Here is a 26,785-nt window from a genome sequence, read left to right as displayed (position 1 = left end):
TAATAGCAACTGAACCATGGCGACACTAATTTCCACACTCATAAGACTGATTTCATCTTCGTGATATCGGGTGTGCAGTTGTCTAATAGGGATAGGGAATAGGGTTTCTAAGACAGCAATTCATTATCATACATGAAGGAATTTTCGGAACGCCTTTTGAATTAAGCAGAATTTGACACCTTGAGAAAATGTGTATTTTCAAAATGAGTTGTACAGATAGTCATAACCTTATTTTAATGCAATATAGTTAAGGAAAGAATTCACCTCCTATCCTTTATCAAACTCTTAACAATTAAAGCCTTCTAGTTGAAGTTACCGAAGTTTTTTAATTATGGAAAAGTCTTGCTTTTTGAAAGGTAGAAAGGGATGAACAAATAAAGACGAGAGAAATAGCCATCATCTTAGTAGAAATTAAAAAATTAGGAGTGACTTTAAAAGAATTAATCTAGGCAGGAAACTGAAATCTCTTTCAATGACATTCTGATTAGGTGGGGGGGGGGGGGGGTGGAATTCGCAATTTTTAATGAAAAACAGAGAAGCTATCTAGTGTTTTACTGATCTTGGAGTGAATAACCATAGAAAATGATGGATAGAGATCCATTTTATCATCACTTTAAAAAAGCTGCATTTTAAGACGTATCTTCATGAATACTTTAGTAGCTTATGGCTCTAGTAACCAGCCTTAGAAAACTACATCAAAGGAGACATAGATTGCATTAAAGGCAAACTCAGAATACGAGCATTAACTGATTTTAATGTAACTAAACTCATTTTCTGCAAGCTTTTTATGGGTTTTGATTACTTGAGGTAGTGATATTATCAAAAACATTCCGAAATTTTTCCCCAAAATAAGTAAACAATACCCTCTTATCCTATTACACAGGATTACTTTTAGAGTGGCAACTTGTGTGCATAAAATTGCCCCATTTTTCCAGGTAGAGTTTTAAGAAGGCGTCCAAAATATTACCATGCTTTGACCAAAGGAATACAAACGGTGAGTATTAAAGGCTTTCAACTAAACAATGTACAGTTTTTTCCTATTTGGCGTACTTGTTAAGACTGACTTTAATTCGCTCAAATCTAAATTACGCACACGAGGAAATAGCTTCTTGGTATTTTTCGGTAAGGTGCTTCTGTGTTTCGGTCAGCATAAGGTAATGCCTGAAAGTTGAATTCTTCTGTAAGCCACAAACTGTCAAATTGATATGCATCTGGGTGTGAAATCATTTTATTTTAGAGTTTAAATTAAAGCTGAGAAAGCAATGCCAAATTTCTAGAAATAGAGAAATAGTTTACTAGAATCATTAACAATGGCATCAAAAAAACCTTTGCATTGCGGTTATAATAGCCTAGAATAAATTCGTTCGGTAAAAGGCGTGATCAACAACCACAACTTTGACTTTTAGGTATTTGGGTAAAATGAATGTATCTCAATGCCTTGTCACCGTCTCTTTATACGATTGTAAACCCGCATTACATGAATTCAACATGTTCTACAAGGAACTGATGCTTTACAATTGCCTGCTTTTAGTCCCCTTTTGTTGTGTATTTAAAAATCCATTCCCAAAACAAAGTCAACTTCACCATGGTTCCCAAATTACCGCCGCCGTGGAAGCTTTTAGCACGTAAAATATGCATTTATCTTATACATTTCTTGGAAGGAAAAAGCGGTGGAATGCCCAAAATGTGCATTTTAAAAGATAGACACCTTTTAGCTCCAATTAATAAAAACTCACCTGCCCAAAGGAGAGTGAATATAACCACAATTTGGTAAAACGCCTGCCCAATGATGAATTTCATCATTGATCGACTGATTAGAGGCTTCGTCCTACCATAAGGAGCTCGTTCTAGCAGATCCTCTGTTGGCAATTCCGTCGCCAGTGCCAAAGACGCAAGAGTGTCCATGATCAGGTTCACCCACAACATTTGTACTGCTTTCAGAGGGCTGTCCTATAAGGCAAGCATTGATAATAGTCTTGCAGTTTTGTGGCAGAGTGGTAAGATATGCGTGATATCTTTTGTCCTTATGACAAATTCAGCTGCCTCTGCCCAGGCTTTGGGTTGGACTTGTCACCAATTTAGTTATCTCGCTGCTAGAAACGAAATTAATTTTTGCAGGTAGCTAAAGCTGGAAATAAGAATTGTAGATTGTACATAGCTAAAAAGAGTTGAACGAGCCAAAATCATAACAAATAGTTTGACTATTTTTTAAGATCTGTATTTTATTAAGAAGTCTTGAACCAGGCAAATATATCCCCAAATACAAACTTATGTTTGCATTTTGGTCGCTGTGATCACTTTCCAAGTAACTACTACCAAAATCGTTTGCCAATAGGGACTGCTATAAGTAAACTTCATTAAAATCAATAAACTAAAATTCCATCATAGTTACGGAATATCATCATGCAAGAAAAATTATTCGACACATCGAGACGGATCCCAGAATCAAAACAGAGTTACCTTAAAAAAGATATTCTCCTTATTTATTTGTACAAAAAAGTGGGTCTTTACAGCCCAAAATTTAGCATATACGAATTAAGCTCCACGACATGTATGCTACTAGCCTCATAGTTCTTCTATGTTTCCCTTACAAAGTCACTCCCATACTAGAATGCTTTATTGTAACACTTTAGTTGTTTATTTAACACCCGATTTTAGTAAAGTGGCCACTTAGGTGCTCCGCGATTGTACTTTCGCCGGATGGGTTAGCCCTCAGGCCATGCCAGTTGCTCCAATCCCTACTGTATGTCGAATACGCATATTCTGCTTGAGTATTTTGTCTTCTTTTGTACTCAGATTTGTCTTGGAGTGTTGCATTGGTGCCAGCGGAAAAAGAAACCGATCGTTTGCATATGCTGCTGGTTGAAGAGTTGGTAATAACCCCTTACAGAAGGTCTGAAAATGATGTTTACCTTCTGCAAGCACCCCGGCCTCACAATCTACAGGAAAGCTACTAACAAATGAAGCGACAGTAGCTGTTACGGAGCTGTCTACGGTACTTGTATTAGAATATCGAATATGGAAACTAGCAATACCTCCTCTACCTTTTACTAGTTGGTTAGAATTCAAATAAATAAGGCTGGGCAGCGCTGGAGTAAGAAAAAGTAGCAAAAAGGAATAGACGTAAAATTCTATCCCCAGGGGATGATATTAAATCCCTCCCTTTGTTACATGACTCTGCTTTTGGGCCAGTATATTTCTATGCCAAGCTACGGACGCGTGTGATCGCCAGCTCATTACCCAATCTCCAAACCCAGTTCTCATACAGGATGGAACTCCAGATCCAGTAGAATTGCCTATAGTGATCAGTGACAATGCGGTCAAGTATCTTCTTAATTACATGGAAATTTAATGGCTAGCATTGGCGACTCATGGGTTTTTCCTTACAGCATTGACTACGTTTTGACGTCTGCCCCGGGATGCTGACCAAAGAAAGTCCTGAGGATGACGTTCAAACGAGGAGAAGGGCTGTTTAGTATGTTAGTTATTTGTTTATCTCTCGATTTTGTTAAAGGAACTACTTGGGTGCTTTGCAATCGTACTTTTCCTTGGGTGGGCTGGCAGTGGCGGTTGTAAATTATTACAGCGCTTCTATAATTGATACGATTTATCAAAGGTAAGCATTTGAGAAAGCTATTTTTAACCTATTTCGAAATAGGGGTATTTTAAACTTTTGTGAAGTACATATAGCCCGCTTAAGGAATTATCGTAATACTTGGAAGTGATTGGGCATCTCGAAAATAGCATGATACAACCATGCATAGCCTGAAAATTGATAACTCTCCTCTATGTAAGTAGGTTCGGCATATATATTCAGGAATAAAATGTCCTTAAAATATACAAGCTCATCCATAACTAAAAACTACATTTCGGTTAAAAATGGAATTTAATTCTACTGCTTTTGCACAAAAAATGTCAATGCTCATACTTTCGTTTATGTAACAGATGAACACAGTCGAATGATCTTAGTCATAAAATTTTAAATAAATAGCCATTTTTTTGTTATGGAACCATGACTCACCAATATTGGCGAAAAGAGATCCCGACAATAAGTTTTTTAGGTAAACTCCACTTTTGATGAAGGAAACTTAATTCCTCTGCCCATGTTCTAAAGAATTTATCGTACTTAGATCTCGCAACTTTATGTCATTTGGATGCATGAAAAAACAGAAAACAAAATAAACCCTCATAATTTTGTTTCAGGTTCAAGAGAATGCGGGAAGGGAAAATGTTCATACTTAGGCGGAAAATGACAGATCGATCTCGAAGACATTTTGAAAAGATCAGATGAGCATTAACGATGATACTAAATACTTAGCTAAGGATTTTGCAAAATTTAGTGGCTGCTTAGGTAAAATTCTTTCTGATCGGATAAATTTATGCTGTAATATAGTGTCAATGCAATTAAAGGTAGCTGGGTTACCAGCAATAACCCTTCTCTTTCTTAAACTTATATCTAGCAGCTTACAAGACCCTTTACTACTCTAACTTAATGGGAATGCTTCCAAACTGGCGATAAAATTGCATCAAAATGACGGCAAAGAAGAAGACTTGGGAACGTATGGAAACGAACTGAAAAGAAAAGTGCTTCATTTAAAGGTTAGACTCATCTGCACCTCCTCAGCGGGCCAAACAAGGGATGATCAATGAACTGGAATCTCAATATCGCTCCTTTGAAACATGTGGCGAAGCCCTTCCATTAATGAAGATGAGTTACACATGCTGTAGGGACGTCGAAACAACAACCTCATAGATTATTGTTATTTATTCACCCGAAGTTTAAGATACATCTGCTTTCTGCTAGTGTTATTAATAGCAATTTCTTTTTAAGTCTCTCGTCTGCCAAAGAGAAACTGCTCAATCAACCATCCGGAGTTCTATGAATAGCAATTTTATGTAGTATTAGAATTGTATCTAGTGCTACAAATCTTGACTACTTCAAAGATTGTGTCTTCATGAAACGCCAGAAAACAAGGCCAGTTGGGTACCAGTATTCGGGTAATTCAATATCATGTGTGAGTCTGAGGGGTACTCTGAACTTACGGTGATGATACAAGCGCCAGAGAAGGCAACAATCACAGCAACCACATTGACAGTAAGCTGAAACTGCAGGAACTTTGCAATGGAATCGTAGACATTGCGGCCCCACATGACGGCCTTTACAATGCTGCTGAAGTTGTCATCGGTGAGGATGATGTCTGAAGCCTCCTTGGCAACGTCGGTGCCTGCCAGACCCATGGCAAAGCCGACGTCGGCTCTTTTTAATGCAGGTCCATCATTAGTACCGTCACCGGTGACCGCTACCACTTCCCGATTGGGTCGAAGGTGGCTACCAATGATACCGTTCACGAGAATGTACTTGTCCTGCGGTGTTGACCTGGCCAGAACTCGCAGACGTGGCCAAACCTAAGGCAGTAGGATGATGAATACTAAATCAGCATATACTTGTTAAACTACGAAATCGTCAACTATGTCAGCTAACTGTTATTTAAGAAGAGAAGTCTGAGTAAGCGTTTTCTGGGCCCCTTAATATGAACGGCCTATTACAATCCAATGACTATATGGTAGAACATTGGATCTAATTTTTGCGTTTTGCAATTTGCCGATCAGCCATTAATTGAAATTATGAACTTACACCTGGGTTCACTGAGGTATCCTAGTATAAACACACATTAGCTTACATTGGCTCATAATTGGATAATGGTAATGAAAAAGGTTAACTAACTGTAAGCCAAGAAAATGAGCAACAAGTACGGGTGGGCTCAGGATTTTTGAATAACATTATTGGTCTTAGGGTATAACATCTGATACGGATGGGAACAATGAGCTAATTGGGAAGAAAAATGGGAAAATCTTGGAGCATTTTAAAGCGTTTTAAAAGAATGGACATAACCCAAATTTATTTCAAGTGGTAATAACGATAAGCAAGACACTAGAAGGACGAATTTAAGGTTTTTACAAGAGTCATGGAGATCGCCATTGATACTCATGATCTGAATTTGGCTTTTCTGTGAAACACTCAATACTTCCTTGAATTTTGACTGGTTGATAGCAATAAAGACGATAAAATCACAGCAAAAGTTATTAAAGAACCCCAAGGTGATAGACAAGGCTTGAACAAGCTAAATGCACCAATAAAACCTTAATCGACTATTTTCCCCGAAGAAGACAATCATAGGTGGGTAGTTTAAAGTCTTTGGAGAAATATATAAAAAGTGGCAGAACCCTATTTAAGCTTGGCCCCATAAGGGAGCACTATAGACGTTGACAACATTTTCTTTTAGATATGCGCAATTAGTGCCTACGATGGGCCGAAACCACTAATCAGTAAAGGACAGAGTGTGATCATAGGCAATATTAAGTTGTAGTAATAGTAGTAAGTATTGCTTTCTCACTAAAATTTTTGACTTGTCAAGTGCTAAATTAATAAAAGGAATGCGAATATATGTGACTTCTGGGAGGAATAAAAGCAAATTTCACCGTACTTGGTAAAACTATTAATTTCTTAATTCCTAAGTTTTGGTGAGATGAAAAGTAAACAATGTGAATAAACAAGCCATCCTCCGCTTTACTAGCTATTTGAAGACACTTTTCCATATGCTTCGAAATCATGCCTGTCTCAGCATAAGTAATCTTTGAGTGCTTCACTATGCCAAATGTGTACAGACACTAAACAATTTGATGAACTGTAAATGCTGCTAGCAAGGTAGATCACTCATCCATTGTGTGATGAAAAAGAAATTATTTGAAAGTATTTACACATTTGCCACTATTTTACGGTTAACGCGACTAAAAGGACATTAAGAACTGTGGTTTTTCTCCACTGATGCTACGCATACTTTGGGAATTATTTGCTTCTCTATTTTGATTCATACTAGCTTCTCGGAAAAGGAAAGATAGCTTACCAAGCTTACTGAACATAAAAATGGTCACATTTATGTTTTAGCAAAAACATTCTTTCCTGATTAAAATGTGACTAAACTGCGCATTTATTTGGGAGGTGTAATGAGTTCTAAAAAAATGCTTTCGGCTTGATTCTGTTAACCCCCAAAGGGATGTGTAGTTCACTTTGGGGTAGAAACTGACTGCGAGGCTGTACAGAGGAAATAAGCAATGGTACTGGTAAATGGCAATCAAAAACCGTAAAAATGTAGTTCCCTTTTAAATCAAAGCAACAATTACAGCATTTTACATTCGAATTTATTGAAATCAGTGTGTGTTAACTTGAAGAGTGATGGTCGAGGCTAAGCCTCGTAAAATGGTTAATAAAATAGTAAAGCTGTCCTTAGCAGTTCCATTACAAACTATTACTTAACAGAAGCAAAGGTTCTAGCGATTATTTGTGATGACTACTTGCTAAATATAAGTGTATCGGAGTAGGGGTTGTCAGTTTAAGTTGGTCAGTGGTAAGCTGATAATCTGTTCTTGTGTTCAAATACCAACAAATCTCTTGCCGAAAATAGACCCATGCAAACCCACTTGAAGTTCCTCGGTGAAAAAAATACGGCATTTTATTTGTATACCTACTAAATATATAAATAAAACGAAATTTAGCTTGGCAAAAAAGGAGGTTAAAATTTAGTCATCACTGGTAATTTAGGATTAAAACCAATGTAGGGAGAGAATAGTCACTTTAGTAAATTAATAAATCGTCTACATAAGAGGCCCGTTTTTTGTCAGTCTTACCAAGCTCCAGGTCTGAAATAGTGCTTTTTGACTTAAAAGGTTTCCTTGCAATTTTGAGATTGTCTAACGACCGAAAATGTGGTGGAGCTTTATTGTGCTTTGGGCGCTTATTCAGTTGCATCTGCTTGTAATACGCTGTAGTTTCAATGTGTTCCAAAAAAAAAAATTGAGAGAACCACCAAGTCGATGGAACAAGCTAACTAAGTAAGCCCACTTGCATCCACTCTTAGTACTGTCCAATTCCTACGTCAACGTGACGTGTCCATGCGATAGACACTAGGTAGCGCCTGTAGCAGAAAGCATCGAGTCATGCCGTGACATGACGTCAGCACTTGCGTATTATTATAACTTTATCCCCCATTTGGTATGGCTAAACAAACTATACACAGTTTAGGGGCTAGTTGTTATCATCGGTTTACCTGTCAGTTAAGGTATCCGCAAGCATGGCCTTATTTTCAATCTTAAAAGTAGCCTATCAAGGTTAAAAATTTGGTTTTCTTAAACATTATCATTCTTAATTGCCTATTGTTAGTTATCGTACCATACAAGGCTCAGCTCCTTCACTCTTCAAAATTAAAATGACCTATTAAAATGTCACTTCTACGATCTGCGTAAAGTTAAACAGATTAAGTCGTAGTTTACCAAGCCCAAACTTCAGCTTTGGTCATGATAAGTAACAATAATCACATGAATTCGCTTATTATGGAAAAAAATTGTGAGGGCTGGGGCTCATTTTGCTTTTCTTAAATCAACAATATAGTTTAGAACTTTAAATGCGAAACTTGAAAAATAAAGAACCATTTCATTAATAATATTTGCTTCTATTAAAGACATTAGTAGACTATTTTTCAAAGTTTTATTGAAACCTTATTTGTGCAGCAAAATAAAAATTATTGCGGAATTTGAAGTTCTATGGAAGTAGCTTTGGTGGAAAACCACAGTTAACTTTCTGGAAATTCGATGGAAAACCTGGGCTACGTTAGGCAATCCACATTAATAGGAAGATCTTTCATCGCAAATATCTCCAAGATAAGTTACGATGAATAGCTATGGAACCTCTCCAAGGAGCAAAATGATGTAATACCCACTCCTTGCTCCCCAATGCTGCGGCCGAGGTACCAAGGCGAGTTACAGCAAAGAAGACACCGTGGTCATGAAATAGTTTCGTATTTTTGTGAATTGTAAAAGTACCACAAAGTCAAGAGGCTTTTTGCACATCGGCATGGCCACACTCCTAGGCCAGTAAAGGGGCACAGCGTAAACCAAAATGGGGCTTATGGGAACACGCCGTGCACAAGAATAAATGGACACATGTAAGACAATGAAAATGCGTGGTGTGGGTATACTGGGGAAAGCAACATGGAAAAACGACTTGATAAACTTAAAAAATTGTGTAATTCTTATCAGCAAAGGCTCCATTTCTGTACTATGCGATACTTAACACAAAACAAGATACTTGGAGTCAATTTTTATTTCACGCAGTTTAACTCTTCCCAATGGTAAATAACTAACCGTGCCGTTATTCCTCTTTGAAAATAAAAGACCGTCCTTATAATTATCCAGTCGTAAGCGTGATTTGCTGAACTGACAAGTAATGGTTATGCAAATAGTACAGAAATGAGCTACAAATTTTTCATCAGTTTTATAATTGATGTAATGTAAATGTGACATACTCCTTGAGTTAAGTACCAAAAGATTATTGACTTTGGGAGCATGCGTTATTTTAAGATTCCTCGTAAAATGCACCCGTTTCAATGCACAAGTCTCTGCAACAGTTTTTCCGTTGCAGAGGTTCCATGTTGAAACCTGGTTAGCATTTTACTTTGAAATTAATAACTCTGTATGGATAAAGGAAATAGTCATGATGACTAATTTTAGCCCTACGGTAAATTCATTTTAATGACCCCACATTTTATCTCTAGTTCATGAATCATCTACCAGCACTTCCTCAAGACATGCTGGTAGGAAAAAGACCTTTTTTGTTCAAAATTTTGTGTAGTTGAACTAACACAAAGCCAAAGTCAGCTTAAAGGGGGAAAGGACAACACACCGGTCCATCACGTGATACCTTCCGGAACGGACATCTGTCTCTGATTTTGGTCCGTGATATTCAGATTTCTAGGCTGTCTTGCCTTCCCACCTTTCTTTTTTACTGCCGAATGTCAAGTATTGTTCTGTTGCATGACCATCTTGAAGACCTACATTATATACATGATTCGTTGAACAGTTTTTTACATACTTTCTAGGCATAAAGAGGAACACACGCATAATTCAGGTGCGCTATTTAGGAAAAGTTTTGTTTTTGTCGGCAAAGGGGACGCAGAAATTGATTTTATAGTTTCAAGAGGAAATGTCCTAAATTCCTCTGGGTAATTCATTTGAAGGCATAATTTGCAGCATAACTTCTTCCATTTCATTCTGCTTCAGGTCTTAAATAACTTTTATGTGCATTAGTTTTGTACCTATTATTAAATCCAGAAGGCAGCAAAATTAGCCCAATACTTACCTATGAAACAGTTTGACACTAGATTTGTGAGCAAACAAGTCAGAAAGTGGTTAATGATTAGAAACCTATAGCTTGTAAAGGTTCATGAGGAATCAAATTAGTTTTGTCGTATCCACTAACATAACACAAATGAGGATTTAAAAAGCTCATGAGAAGTTATTTAAAGGTGTTTTGAATTCATATTTTCAAAGAATGCGAGTCTAGATATTGCACAATGTCAATTCCAAATGCTAACTTCAAGACTTTGCTGGAAAGCTTGAAATTTCATCGATGTGGAGTTGTAAGCGAAGTTTCTCATTTTAGTGTCTATAGTTAACCTGCTTTCAGGGAAAAAAATTAGAAGTTGATTGAAGGCAGTACATAATACGCAAGTCCTCACTAACTAAAGCTATCTCTGGTTAGGAATAACTGTTTACCAGACATTTAAATTCGCGGGGTAGACACGTTATAGACGAAAAAGGAGCGTAGACGAGGGACAAAGGGCAAAGGAGGCTGCAGATAGGAAGTTAACGCAATACGTAGAAAACAAGACTGCCTTTTCTCACATGGTAAAACAGTAGCTACTTGAGAATTACGGGTAAAAAGGGCTCAAAAACCGCATTTAATGTTCAGAAATTTGGCAGCATCTTAATGCTCATGGAGAATCACGAACCGCGAAATCTTAGAGAAGATTTATCATTTTAAGTTCAAATTACAAGGAGAAATGTCACCAGAAAAGAATAGTTTATTCAAAGATAAATGAAAAACCTTTAATTAGTAGCTTTTTGGATTAATTGTTATGGAATATTAACCGATCAGTCTGCACTGCTAGTGTCACAAATATGTGCCAGGCACTGTTTACCAATTCGTGATAAACGTTTTTGGTCATCCGTATCGCAAACGGTTTAGTTAATATTAAAACGGGCGCGTGAATGAAAAATGTTCTCAATTTAAGGAAAATTGCATTTGTTCGCTTTAGAATGCCCTACGCAATTAAAAGTCACTTGGTATCATGCCCAGTTATCCTCCATAATTCTTACAGAAGGCAGGTAAATTTAAGTACAAACCTTGTCGAAGCACTCTTGTGAGACCTGACCCGTGGCTGGGAGACGAATGCGTCTGTTGAACTCACGACCATCCATCACCACGCCATCGGCATGACCACTGGCCTCGGTGAGGATGCCGCATTTGAGGGCAATAGAGCGCGCCGTCTCCACATTGTCTCCGGTCACCATACGCACTGTGATGCCGGCGTGTTGACATTTGGCGATGGCTAGTGGGACCTCGGGTCGCACCGGGTCCTCGATGCCCACCACGCAGAGCAGCACAAGGTCCTTTAGCCACAGTTCCTCGTTATCAAAGTTCAAGCTGCGGCCGCGGGCTAAACAGCGAATAGTTTATAAAGCAATGACTTTTATCATTTGTCGGAGAAACCTCAATGAGGGATTTTTTCGTCATGTTATCTTACTATTCATCGCAGTATTAATTTCATTTTAATCTTTTCTTTCCATCTTATCAGAAAAAAATAACCAAACCTCAAAAAGTCCTTTGATGCCAGTTTCAAATGCACAAAATTGCTATATCAATCGTTCCGACAAGTCGTAATTTAGCTTTTCAAGCATTTTAATAGTTTCTTTTAAATAAATCTGTTTTTGCACCTAAAGGTGTGTTAATCTACGGTGAACTTTACATGATTAATTGTAATTGTTGCTGGTTATGCTGCCAAGAATTAAAGTGGTACTCGTTTTCATTTCTTCCTTGGAAAATATGTCAGACTCGGTGATTTCAATAATGGTGGAATTAAATAGTCACCTCTAACATTGAGTGTTCTTTCTCCAGCGCATCTGAAGAAGTACTTAAAAGTGACATGCAAATCAGTGTTTTTAAGCTGATTGCGTTGCTTTAATACAAAGGCAGAGGCAAAGGAAATATTTTTCTTTGTAAATCTTAACTAACAAAACCATTTCCAACATTTTTTCTACATTTTACGTTTCATTTGTCCACATATGATGGAATTCAGCTTTAAAGATAGACATTTGCTAATGGTGTCTGTCTTCGAAAGCTCGTAACTTAGTAAGCAAAGGTTAGTTGCTAGATGGGCGGTTAATGTGTCACTATGAATTAAACTTTCTGGAAATTGAACAAATTTAAGGTTTAATGAATTTCATCAATCTGTCTTTTCGGTAATTTCCAAGTTGTTCATTTAACGGTTTTTATCATCACAATTTGCTGGAATTTTGGGCTAAAATATTATCGGAGTAATTTTTTGGACAACTTGAAAGATAGACATTTAAAAAGTGGGCTTTTCATAAAAATCCGGTACTTTTCTTAACACCACTAGTCTGCTTGGTCATAGATTCTCGTTTTTGAAGTTCAGACCGCTTTCGCGTGCCTCAAACATGCAAAGTCAACGCAAAAAATTGGAGTGAAAGTTGGGATTTTGATTGGTGTTGCTAACTCTCTCAATCTGCAAGCATTTACTGAAAAAATTTTATTTTCCCCATTCAGACACCGGGAAGCTGCAACTCAGCACAACAAAACAACCTATAATTGACAATGCTATGCCATGAGTAAAGGTTGAATTCCGTGAAGGCATGATGGCACTGAACGATCTGGACTGTTTACCAGATTGCCTTATTACCAAACCCCCGACAATTTTTAAAAAGTTGATTTGATGTATTTTTTCATTTTGATTTTTCCTCCAAGAAAAGCGCTGTTTATGCTGCAAAATATTCCTGAACATTTTATATTTTGCCCCACTCAATTATCTTGAAGTCCGCTCCTCCCAAAAATGCAGCTTTTTCAGACACAACAACCTAAATTGACTTTGTTGTGGCTAATTTGAATGAATTACGTTAAAGACAGCCAGGTGATACCATAATTTCAACCGCAATCTGAATTAGAGAAGAAACATTGAGAATAAGGGTGAAATTTCAGTTATTCGACAATTTAATAAAACTTCTCCTGCAGTTTTACGACAGTGCGCTGGTTTTCTTTAAAAAGACCAGAAAACATTAGGAGTTTTAATTTTTATTTAATAAATTTACAATATTAAAACTGCCTTTCAAACATAAGTGGCTTTATCAAGATAAAAATGACACTCTTCAGACCTATGCAGGTAATTCACTGATATTGCTGCCTCCTTGCCATTTATATGAATGATATCTTAATAGCCTCATGTTAATTTGTTGTAAAATCCCCTTCAATGTATTGCTGGAGGTATAAAAATTTTGATGGTTGAATCAGCTTTAAAACCCTAGTCTTAATCCCTTTTTTGGCAGGTCTTACTAAAATGAGGAAATCTGGCGTATTTCTTCTCGTAATTTTTACAATAACTTTTCATAATACCCATTTATTTTCATTTATTTAACTTCACGTCAAGTTTATTTATAGTCCTCTACTCTTTTAACGGTTTGTTTTGTGGTTTTCCTAGCGATTCATCGTTAAATTCACCAAATGAGGTTCTTTTAAACTGTAAAAAGAGCTGATTTAGGCGGCATTTCGTATTCTGCACGGTGCACCTCTTTGAGAAGTTTGCACTGATGCTCTAATAAATGGTCTCACTTTTATCCATCTCTTCAAGAATCAAGTTACTACGAAAGAGACGAATTTTGCGCACAAATGGCCATTTAGGTGACTACGTCATATCTAAAAAAAATTTTGATGACCCAGTTTGAGCTGCTAGCATTTCTTGAGCTGCAAAAAGGTGAATGAAATACAAAATATCAAGGTACTAAGTAAAGAAATCGAAGACGTTGTTGCAAAACTTGTCTTTATTTTCTGATTACATATTAATTATTGCAATATATTAACTTTCTAGAAGCATTTGAACTATGATCCTAGGAACTCAGTAATTCATTCAACTCAGCAGGTTTTATTTTCATATCTGATTGCCTTTTGCATCCTTCAGCTATGCCATTTTGGCATTTTTTTTTCCTAGGAGGTTTGCTTATTTTTTGTGGTATTGACTGAATAGAGTACCTTCTTTATTATGATTAGAGGTGATTGTTAGTTGCTTGTCCGTACTTCTGAATGTAATTCAAGAATGTGAATTGTTTTGAATCATGGTAATGCCTTGATTGACTTGAGAGAAAAGCAACTTGAAGTAAAGTAGTCAATATGGTACACGCTTCAAATCGAACTACAAACAAAGCCAAACTAAAGAGTATCTGCTTTTGATAGATCCGAATGAAATATTTCAAATACAACTTCTTCAGAAAAAAAATATTTGGAAATGAGAAAAAATACGTAGGTATCTAAGATGTCATGAGACCAACAACTCTAATTATTTATGTATTTAGCATTTGTATTCTTTTATTTATTTCGTAAGACCTTTGAAAGAAAACTGGTTTCTACCTTAATTTTCAAGTGGTTGGATGAAGGAAAACCAACTTTTAATCATAAGGCATCGTTTCGCACACGTTTTTAAATACTAGGATAATAGCTGCTAAGTGTTGTTAACAAAGAGACTGCAATTTAACCTTCAAAAATTTTATTGAATACGCTGGCACTATACCCTCTAATAATGTCTAAATTTGTCGAGAATTCGAACCCTCTATTCCTTGTCATTACCTGCAAAGCCCAAAATCATTAGCCTACAAACCACTTTAGTGTGGGCATACATTTTGACTTCATGGCCTCACTGAAAGATTGTGGGAGCAGGAGTGGAGCATCCACCTAAATAAAAGGCTTCCATCAAACAAACTCAACTCCATAATTATTTCGATACACCTACAAAGACTGGTAATTTTGGGAATTTTATTCAACCAATTAAAGAACTGGGTGCTCTTTGCAAAATGCAGACATATTTTATGGGTAAAAGACAGAAAACCCACATTTGCACCAACTTTCCTTAAATTATTAATAAGTGCCTTAAAACTTTGGCCTTAGGGGATTACTAAGCTCTATTAACAAGTTAACTTATCGGGATCTGTCTCGGAGAAATACCAGCAATCACAGTCCAAATATTTTATTATTCCGCGCCATTACCTTTTTAATGATGCTATTTTTTCTTTTCCAACGTTTTTTTTTCATTTAGAACATTTCTGTAAAGTGTGGACTCAGGTAAGAAATTTCAGCTCTCAAATATACACGAGGCTGAAGCAGAATGGGCATTATTGTAAATTTGGTTTAAGGCATTGGGGTCGGTACTTTTTATGCACTGTTTTTCAACATATAAAAGAAACGTTGACAGACTTCCACTTTACTGAATCGGAAACGAAGGCAAATCACTTTCGTCCAAAGTCTCGGCTGATAATTCGCCTTAAAATACTACTTTCTCACCTCCACCGTCAAATAATTTATGTTTGCAACGGCCCTAGATGATATTTGAACACACACCTCTTCCAGATCGCAGCGACTATAAGGCCTACTTATTAATCATTTTGTCAGAAGAGTTAGTGATGTCCAGCCCATACATATTGCCATTATGAGTTAATCAAGTAACAAAATATATCAGCTTCTGGAAGCCCATTATACTGGCCAAGAAAAGTAAATCTTATTGTCATTTAAAGCTGCTTTGGGGAATTGCGTCAAGACTACTTTGAATTTGAGTAATTTATCTACGTGAGGCTTTTGACATTTGTGATGTCAAACTATGAGTGAGTAAATGTGCCGATTGTAGTAATTTTGCTTAAATGGACCATGTGACGGATCGGAAGCCATCGGCCTCCAAGGAGGAAGCGCACCTTGAACACCCTTAACCGTAACATCTGTTTAATAAAGCATGTGCCCTTCCATCTTGCCTGCTCGCTCTAAGGGTATAAGGGTTAAGGTGGAAGGGGGGAACACCGAGTGTAGTATGTCCATTGCCTTATCTGTAAACTAGCTACAAGCTTACCTCTATGTAGAGCCAGTTTCCAAAGATTCTTCCACTAAAACTGAAACTTTCGAAAGTGTAGTTTTTGGAAAAAGCTTTAAAAAGTAAAAAATCGCGCTCTGAAGGATTTGGATGTAATTAAGATTGATAAAATTATTCATATCGTTCAATTTTTATTTTCAAATCAGTTAACTTAGAATTAGCCCCAGCAAAATTAGGGTTCTTGAAACACGTAATTAAACAGGTTAGTCATCAAGTCCAAATATAAACTTATTATCACCCCATGTTTTAAACAATAGTTGCTAATCTATGTTAAAACAACTTTCTCCCAATTACTAAAAGGTTGCTACCGTCCCAGGAAGACGTTACACAGGCTTATTCATTTAACAATTTATGGGTCTTGATTGTGTTTTTGCTCCTGTTTTTTATATATTTCTTTCTCAAATCTCGCCATATTTCATTTTTACCATCACATCCCATACCCACACAATTCCTACTGGACGTAAAATTCGACAAGAAAAACAAACCTTTTTCTGAAAATCGATATGCTGAAATATGATTTGCCTATTCTAGCTCCCCTTCTGTAACTTTTTTCGAAATGAATAAGTTTTACAACTTTTCAAAAGCATGATGAAATGCTGTTTTTGTAGAGAGATGTAGCTTTTAAGGAATTGTCCATGTGCCATCAATTTCTGCACAATAATTTCTAAAAAGACATTGACATACAACTTCTTTCTATTAAATTTAACCTTTTTGAAATATGTTGAAGTGGAACTTAACAATAAAAAGAGCTAGCTAAAAGAACGCTATCCCCTTTCGCTATATGCTTAGTGTGCTGAAATCGAGTGAATTATTCAATATATGGACGAGAGGAATATTTATTGTGAGCATCGTATGCATCATAAAATAGAACCTAACAAAGCTACCAAAGTTTCGCATCATCGCTTGAAAACTACAGGAAATAATTTTAACTCATTGCCCTGATTATTTGTTGGAAAATTGGCTTATTAAACGAGTTCCAAAAGAGGAGGCTTTTACGTCAAGCTACGTGATTTTGAAGCCTGAATCACCAGAGTGTATGGTTTGAATTGTGAGATAATTCGCTTGTGTGATCAAGTACTGCCCATCAAATGTATACGAAACTGGGGCCTAAAATCTTAAGTATTTTTGCACATATTGGGCTCAGTTTCACTATTCCAGGACAAATTTTATATTTTTTGCTTTTTTATGCAGTAAATATTACAAATGAAACATGAAGAAGGAACATAAGATAGGCAGGGAAGTGTGAGAAGTCTAGCACAAATCATGTTATACCAAGACCAACAGCTATAAGCTCAAAAAATTGACAAACAAGAAGGAAGGCATGAATTCTGATGTTCGGTATTTACCATTAATAGAATCTAAACGACAAAATTATGTGACTTTATTTAGACACCAATCCCAACGCACTTGGGAGCAAATATGAGGCATGATAAAATGAGCCATTCTAGCAGCTTTTGCTTGCAGAAAAGGATGCTACGGTGGCGGTGCTACTCGAATCGGTAGTGTGCAAGCGTGTTCAAACACTAATAGCTGGTGAACACTTTGTGCATATTATATTCTAGTCCAGACAGCGTTCATTATGGCGGCAGGGAATAGAGGTTTTGAGTATGTGGAATAGGTTGTAATCCTGCTGTTTATTGTGATATCTACTGGGTATATAAGGCTTAAAAGACTGCACAGAACAGTGATAGAATGCTGAGCAACAGCTGGGCATTTGAAGGGCCCAAATGATTTAATAATGGACGTACGTTTTCCAGTCATGGTTCTGGCCTCAGAAGCACCGAATCCAAATAAGAGCAGTCATTTCTCTAAACATCCCATTTACCATGTTATAAGCTCCTGATTCAGGGGATCCAGTCAACAAAAAACGTGTCATGCGAAAAAATTGCAAAAGAGGCAAGTCATTCTGTAGGTAGCTCACAATGACTGCATAAACGCAGATGAAAAGGTAAAGCAAACCTTCCCAACAAAGCAAAGCTATTAAAGGTTACGATACGCGTGTGAATGTAGCTTTAGATTTTGGACGTGAAATGAGTGGAACTTCTACGCTCAAAATATATTATTATCCTTTAGAACGGCAAAAATCCTGAGTTTATTTGCAAATTTTAGTAACTATCTAAAAACTACGTTAAAATATTATCAGTTTTATTATAACAACCATTGTAAGGCATGTTAGATGTGTCACGTGTTGGAGCAGCATCTGTCAATTGGTAGCAATCCGGGGACAGTTACAATTATGTACAAGGCTCTAAATTTCTGCTCAGATCTCGTACTTTGAATGGCTCTAGTTGTGATTAGTTAGCTGACATGTCACAATCCTGCTTAATTACACTTATATTCTTCCATAAATGATGGGGCTTTGTTATAACAATTATTTTAATAGGTCTTAAATTGGAAACTTTTAAAAATTATGGGCATATCACACTGATGGAAGGGTATTGAAGATGCAGTCCTTTAAGGTCAGAAAGGGGTATTTGCCCTATTACAAACAGCGATTCCGATGGAACAGAAGATTAGGTCGCTTAACAGATAGGTCACCGTAGAGTCGACATGTTGCACTAGCAGTAATGAACACGCAAATGAACTCAGAGTGATTAATTATGTTTTTTCGTGGCATAAGCATAAAAGTAAAAGCCTTGGTCACGGCCAAAGCAAACCATAGGGGTTAGCGCATTCATACGCAACAGAGTGACCTTATCCTGTCCGGCTAATTGTTTCACAGGCTTCATTCTTATTTATGTTTTTCTGCCTCCCTGCCTACTTGCCTATCTTCTAGCTAGTCGGAGATGAAACACGTTTGTGTTTGCATGAGAGTCCCAAAACTGTGCCCACTATGGTAATTTGAAGAATAATTTAAGTATTAATCGTATAAAGGAGACTGAAACGGTTATTTATTCAGCCGACGCACCTGTTATCAACTCCCGGTAGGCAAGAGCTATTGTTCGTAGTCCCTTTCGAGCCATAGGTTCCACGGCAGAGGAAACAATGGCTGCTCGATTTTCCTCATCAAAGAAAGCTACTTTTCCTTCACTAGTTATTTGCGATGTGCACCTGAAAAAGAGTTAAAAAAGCGAGAAAGCCCAAAATGGATTGTTTATAGTAGCTGTTTGATTGAGTCTCAATTAATAGACGAAAATGCTTCTTAATTTCTGATTTGGGTGTGCAAAGGAAAATTGGATTAACAAAAGCATGGGCCTGTCATGAGTTCATTCACATTCCAAGAAGATGACATTTTGGATTTAATGTAATATTTTCAGCCACGTTGGCCACTTTTTTCTTATCAATTACTTTCTGGTGAAGTGAGGTAATGTCCAGATCCCGAATGATTACTTGTGATTTGACAAAAAGCTTTGAATAATTCTTTAAGTCCGGAATAGCTATTTGATTCTAGTGTTTTTTCTTACAGCGATCGTACCGATTATCGCGGTGATTATCTTTCGTGCCTTAAGACTTATTCATTCACCATGTCTTAAAGTTAATGGTTCTAGATAAAACCTTAGATGTTTAAACAAGCTTTATTCTTGAAATGTAAGATCCTGTTGAAGAATTTAGAGTGCGGTTTTATTTTCCTCCAAAATTCGCGTATCTGCAATCATGGCATTAGTATATGAATCTGGTTTACCTTGCTTTAAATTACAGTTTGTCATTCACCAAAATATTTTCCGTTATAATTATTTGTTGGTCATACACCTTGAGTTCCGACGATCCTGTGAAGTTCAATCTTTCCAAATTTGAGTTTGAAATGATGTTGTGACAACAATTTTTTCCCAAGTAGAAGACGCATTTCCATATCTCTTAAAAGATGTTCAGCGTATGATGTAACAGAAGGAATCCTGCAAGAAGTGGAACACTTGGACCAATTTTTTCTTTAATCAAAAGTCATGAACTACATCTCTCACATTGCTCCCTCAACAGTTCTGACTTTATCGAATAATGTGTATTTGACTGAGACAATACTAAAGTGATTGCTCTCTTGTTGTAAATATTCTGAAAAAGTTTTGAATACTTAAATCAGTGCTTTTTAGGTGATTCATCATAAAAACGGGAAAGCTTGGGTTAATTTTTCACCATTATATACTAAAAATGCTTTATCACCCGAAACTGTTCTGATTTTTATGGTTTAACTTTACATTTCGCACTAAACAAATTTAAATTTCACAGATTGGTAGTAAATGCCTACAGCACTGCCACGAAACAAGGTAAATAGGAATAAAAAATATTTTATTAAACTTTAGGTTTATTTATTCCGTATTTCTAGACCGAGTAACTCTGGAACAACAAAATGCGTTAACGGGCTCAGCTCATTCATTACTTTCCAAGGAGGCATAAATTAAGGTGTGAAATAATAAGCATTTTATAAATGGGCGCAAATAGTTAAATTACCGTTATCAGAAAAACACTTAATTGGGTATTACCTCACCTGCTGCCCTTAAATCTTCCCCATGAGGTGGTATTACTGAAAGCTCTCATAAGCATTTGAACCAATGAACTCACAGAGATTTTATTTGTAGTGGCAGTTACGCATGTTTCGTTGTTATGGCTTGCCTTCCAACTAGTGTACCTACTGACTTTTATGAGTTGCGAGAAATAACAATGAATTGATAAGAACACGAAAAAATGTTGTAATGACAAAGACGGTTTCTTATACAAGTTAAGTGATTATTATTTAGAGTAGGAGGAATTTCTTAGGGTTGCATAATAGAATGGCATTTACTTTTGTACACGCTCCGGGCAAATTTGCTTAAAATTACTAAATTAGAGAGTTCAGCTTTTCACTACCTTTCTAGATGCTCCAACAGCATTTTAAGGCAAGACGCTTAATTGGAAGAGGAAGACATAGTTCATATGACACCAACTATTACCGTAATCGGGGGAAACAATGTTTTTTTTGCGAAAAGCAAAACTTACCCAAATGCCTTCGATTCTGAGCAAAAGGTGGTTAACACATTCGCCACTATTGTCCATTTGGGTAGTACTTCTGCTTTAGGAATGCAGTGAAGCACCCCCTTTAAAATATTGCGCAGGGATTGTGAAATGATAGCGCCTTTGAAAGTGGATGGCAAATTACATTTCCAGGCCAGCTAGTCAAATGGTATGATTCTATTCAAGTGTTAGGACAATAGATATCCATCACTTTGGTAGTTAAAAATCTTACACAATTGGAATCCGAAATAGGAAACACTAAATTCCATCGGGTATACTTGAAACTCACTCAAGTGATAATTACACTTTAGCAAATTCAAGGAGGTGGGGTAAATTTTGAATGCTATGTTTCCTTAACTGATACTCTTTCCAATCGCCTTCTCCTCTCACCTTCAGTCGCCGCAGGGAATTCGATAAATCTCAAAATTCATAAGCAAATTTGAGAATTAAGGAGTATCTGGATGTGCAGAAATTACACAAAGCTAGGTGTGAACACGAATGCACTTTAAAGGAAATGACTAGATAAATCTTATGCAATTTGACCACACACATAGTAGTTTTCTTTAAAATTATTGTTTTATTTGGAGAGCTTAGCTGAATTAGCTTTTCTAAAGACGGATATCACTTTAATAAACCTTTCAATGAACTGATACTACTCGTCCAAATTTATCCCTTTCGTGATCGCGGTTGCAGTAGCTCGATCTACAGAAAAAGTTGAAGATATTTCTAAGCATCAAATAGTGGAAAATAGATTGTAGCGGCCCTCACTGTCCACATCTACCGGGATTTTTATTTCAAGTTTTTAACATTCATGGAGTAGTAGCATTATGAATAGCTACACAGGTTTGTCGGAAATTCTAAGACCTTTCTCAATAAACCTGTTTGTTTTTTAAGCTAAATTTTTACCCGTCCAAAAGACATGAAGTAATAATACATGCACTGCCAAATCTAAAGAGAGAATAAACAAATGTGTAGTGGGATTTTCTCCTCCGATTCATCTTTAGAAATCCATTCCTTGCGAGTAGTATTTCTATGAATTAAAACCAAAAAAATAATAATTGCTTTTAACGAAACTTCATTTAAAGGAAAGCTTCCGTATTTCTATTAAATTGCCTTTCCACATAAAAGCAAAAATCGCTGCTCTAAGATTACCTGGGTAGGCGCATTACCGCACACAAAAGTGATGTTTAGAAGGATTTGGTTAAAACGAAGCAATATTAAGATAACATTGCTAATAACGAGTCGGTTTGAAATTCCGTGTGGTGATGTGGTTGAAATTTCGAGGTCTGCAGTCCTTAATCACAGCCCACTGCTGTGTAACTCCCTATCTTACACTGGAATCCTTTTGCACTACTTCACATTTTAGTTGGCGAACATGATCGCAAAGGTATGCGAATTCTTTGCGCAGCTGCACACAACCATTTGGTGAGTATGTGTAGGCGGTCATTTTTACACTAACTTGTTTGGAGTGAAATTAGTGGAAAATCTCGATTTTCACTATTTTTTATGTTTGTACTGATCTCAGAGTTGACAAAATAGTTAAAAGTAGCCTAATTTTATAAAAACGTTTTCCGTGCCCCATTTTAGATTAATATTCTACTTTAAGGTGTCCACCTAAGTACTTGCTTTATATCTCCAAAGGCTTGCTCGTTAACGCCTCAACTTATGTAAATGAGAAGCGCTGGGTACTGCAGAGGATGAAGTTTGCTCGTTTATGTGCCCTTCTACCTTCACTAAATTATTCATATTCTCTAGATTATCACCACTTTGGTCATTATCAAAGGTGAGCAAGTTTCTCTCTTCCATCTGGACTTTGAAATAAATGTAAAATATGTGTATTTGATGAATACATAATACAAAAGTCTGTAAAATCCTACAACTGGTCCAAAATAGGAAGGATTTTACCTCTTTCACCCTCTTTCTTACTTAAATTCCTTACTAAAGTGTCTAGTTTAAACAAACCCATTATGCAATAGTAGACCCGAATACTGTGCCCATTCGGATTTCCAAGTTTGAAAATATAAAGATGGAGTCAAAATTCATGCCGACAATTGATATACAACTGCCCACAACTAACCATCTATACTCAGTCTGTTAAAATAGCTTGTCTTTAAAATCCTTTCTGTTTCAAGGTATTCGCCTTCCTTTCCTCTAAACATCGAGAAGCATTGCTTAATTTCCCATCTCTTATTAGAAGGAGGTCATTTAGGCGCGGTTTGTAATGCAGCACTTGGGACCCAAAAACACCACTTAAGCTTTACACTTGTTCAATGATTCCCATAATTTCAGCAACCTTGTGAATTAAACACACGATTTTTGTGTTTACACAATCTCTATTTGAAATTAGATTCCGTGGAATTAGGCGGCGTGCACACACCGAATGTATCGATGAGTACTTAAACCACACGCTGAATGACCTACTTCGAAATGATCATCTCAGCAGCGCCCTTCGTAAGAAGAAGAAGTTTGGTGGTGGCACTTTTTTCCGCTGCCGATTCCTCCTCAGGTGCGTGAATGATGGTGGACATGGAACGACGCGCCGAGGAGAAGGTGTAGACTTTGACGAACTCCGACTCGGGATGACGTTGTCGCAAATCCTCGTAGTCACGACCCAAGCGGTAAAGCAGGCCCAATAGTGCGCACTCTGTTTTATTCCCAATTTGAGTTGGCATGTCACCCGGGGTTTTCGATGGCTAAATGTGAAAATAAATTAGGCTTCTCTTTTCTCTGATTAACGTGTGTTCGTGCATCATTAACAGTCGGTAGCCCATCCCTTTGCAGCAATAAACTCAATGTATCTAACTGTATAAGATCGCATTTCTGAAAGCTATAAATCCAGTTATGTTAAGGGCATCCATTCCCCTAAAGCGTTGATATTTAATTCTCCTCATATTTCCCCTCACCACATTGTCGGTTTGCTTTATTTTTTGAGATGTTTTCTTACGGGCTTAAAAGTAACTGAAGAATCACCTTCACTGCTTGAAAATAATTTTAGAAAATCAGTCCCTTAGGGTCATTGGTAAGGTCTTATACTTAAGTAATTGTTCTTTGGATTAGCCATTCTTCTTTACTATCCATTTACTTTGTGTTACTACACCATATATTATGAAGAACTGTTGTAGCCCCTACATTTTTTAAAAGAGCTATGCAGTCGTAAGCGAAAACACCCCTGCATTGCTAATTTTTTTAATATCATAAACTGAATGAGCTCTCACTCTTCAGTTTTAAAACGACGCCTCATTAATCTGAAAGCGTTCTTTTTATGCTAAGATTTTGAACTCAAAAGAACCTATGTATTGCTTTATCACAAACATGCTCGACGACATGCAGTGTTACCCCTGAGAAATAGGTAAGCATTTTGGATCATGCATTAAATCAGAGTGTGTAAATCCATCTATGATCGTCCATAAAAAGGTTACAGCTGGTCGACTGATTAAACATGCCTATTCTTACAGCTCACGTACCTGGAGCACGCTTAAGTGTTTATCTTACTGCCTTCTCAATTAGTCACCATTCCAAGTGCTTAAGCGCTAACCTTACTAACCTTTTAAACATCCCGACAGTAAACGATTAAGTGGAACACTTTTTTATTTCACCCACTTATCCAAAATCCATCTGCCTACCTTCCGCACCCCAACACTATTCCGAGGTGCCATCTGCATCAATTCCTTCTCATTAGATTTCGCGACAAATCATCAGAGGGAATTATCCTGTTTTCAATGATATTTTCTTGGCTCACTCAACTTAAGATTGGAGATGTCATTTACTAAAAGTTAACTAAAAATAAGTTAGATCGTAACAAATAGGTAAAATAAGAGGAAAACACGTACAACCTGGATTCTATTTGATCACGCCTCTGTTAAGAGAGGGTTAATTTGTGGTAAAAGATGGGCAAATTTATTTACAATGGGAAATAATTTAGGAAAGTAAAGCCATTAGCCCCCAAATTGAGAGGATAAGTCGGTTTTCTAGGTATAACAAAAATTTGCAACACAAAACCACTTCCCCCTTTGCATTAAATAAGGCCTTTCAAAACCGTCCGAAATGGATGAATGTTCCACTCACCTACTTGGCCCTTAGAAGGGTTCAACGCTAATGACAAATAATGCTCTCTGGAAGATTTTTCCAGTTTCAGAAACAAAATACATAAACTTTTAAGTTGATATACATCCTCAGTTTTTTTCCGTAATTCGATAACGTATTCCCCCCACAAAAAAACTGAACAGAATTTAGGCAGTGACAGCTTTGTATGTACTTAGTTGCGTTCGTTAAAATAACTTTTCTACAGTGTTTTCCTACTCCTACTCATTAGTTACATCCCCCTCATTAAGGGTTTGTTCAGAATGGCCACCAATGCCAAACAGAGCTAATTAGAAGGATGCACTTTTTGCTCATACCAATGGAAAACAATGGTTGAGTCGGGTGGTACCATTTGTTTGTCCCATTAGATACACTCGAACGACTCAAAAGTCCATTTTCTTATTGTTTTTACGAATTTGTCTAAAGTGATCAGATTTTAAGGCCGACATCTCGTCGTAGAACAATACGCATAACTACGGTCGCCACCTCGGTGTCACGACAGCTCATACTTGCCCTTTGTCGCATCCCAATAATAAGCCGCCTTCCGTACTGTTATTGGTCATCGCGCCTCCAGAGATTATTCAAGACAAAGAAGGTTTCGAGTGGTATGCATGATCTAACCGAATAAAGGGAGGCGGAAGAAGAATAGCATCAACTGTGGATGTCTGAGTCTGATACAGCATAGAAAAGCACAGCCAGTCTCGAGTTCTGCTTAATGATCATCGACGAGATACAAATATCTCTTGGATAAATGCTTACAGTTCTGCGATAATAACGGCGTTTTCTTCCGTGTTGCTTCTAGGAAAATATTCCAAACAAAACCAATTGGTCTGCGGAATATAGTTGCCGTTTAAAGTCAACCAAACTTAAGTGTTATACCTAAAGCATGCCTTCAGGTTCTGGTTCAATTTACGCTATAAACCGAATTCGGTTATTTTTAATAAATGCGCATCACAAATTGGGCAGCATAATTTAACTGCCCCGAATCCACCATATCATTTCAGTCCCTGTTTGATAGCTTATTACGATCCTTAAGTTTTCTCGTAGCTCGTTGAAGAAGGAAAAAAATTAAGGATTAAGTGCTTTGGCCACGCTTTTAGGTAAAGAATAATAAATTTGTTAAATCAACCGACCACAGTGTATCTCTGTGAAAAAGTAGGTTAAGAAGGCAATGTCGAATAACACTTCCTGCTTGTCATACCGTTGCATGACTTACTTGGACCCAAAACTATTCCATTTTTAACAAATTTGTTAGTGGGCTATAACACAATGGACAGTCGTCTGAGGGTTCCCTTAGCATAGGTTATGATTTATGCTCTAGGAGTGTGATAGCATTCCAAAGAGGAAGACATCAATCACATATACGCGAAAAGACGCTGTCCACTGACAAGTTTACACTCTTTTACGTGATGCGTACAGACCATGGCGAGGTTACAATTTATTATGCAAATAAGCCGGCGTTTTTGCAAACGCACGAACTCTTCAGTGGATGTCCCCCTTTCATACCTGATTCGGTCTGGTGCCTGATCACCTTCATGGTACTTTCCTATAACCCAAATCAGTTTTGACTGCAAGGTTGTACCAATGCATCCCCGTTAATTGGGGAATGCAAAATTCCAAGATAGAACTATTTTTGTCCGTAAAGTGCCTGGAGAATATGGCCACAAAGTTCATTTTACGAGCATAATGAATATTTGGCAGTAGTGCGATCGATCCTTACGAAATGTGGGCACATTCCATCCCTTTGCACT

General features: G+C 37.0%; 1 protein-coding gene across 1 annotated transcript in view; it reads right to left on the bottom strand. All coding sequences in view use genetic code 11, as the record gives it.

The window, feature by feature from the left end:
- Positions 1 to 26,785, bottom strand: part of EGR_04309 (Plasma membrane calcium-transporting ATPase 2) — a gene marked incomplete at both ends in the record, with an annotated part of 45,336 nt that overhangs the window by 6,981 nt on the left and 11,570 nt on the right. Inside the window, 5 exons of the mRNA XM_024493558.1 lie at positions 1,737 to 1,950; positions 5,044 to 5,406; positions 11,239 to 11,552; positions 18,940 to 19,082; positions 23,376 to 23,647. Of these exons, the coding sequence (XP_024352066.1) occupies positions 1,737 to 1,950; positions 5,044 to 5,406; positions 11,239 to 11,552; positions 18,940 to 19,082; positions 23,376 to 23,647 (1,306 nt within the window). The remainder of the gene's footprint in view (positions 1 to 1,736; positions 1,951 to 5,043; positions 5,407 to 11,238; positions 11,553 to 18,939; positions 19,083 to 23,375; positions 23,648 to 26,785) is intronic.

Source organism: Echinococcus granulosus (assembly GCF_000524195.1).
Source record: "Echinococcus granulosus chromosome Unknown EG_S00026, whole genome shotgun sequence".
Lineage (NCBI taxonomy): Eukaryota > Metazoa > Platyhelminthes > Cestoda > Cyclophyllidea > Taeniidae > Echinococcus > Echinococcus granulosus.
Note: the sequence above shows the minus strand (reverse complement) of the source record. Positions and strands in the feature narration are given on the sequence as shown.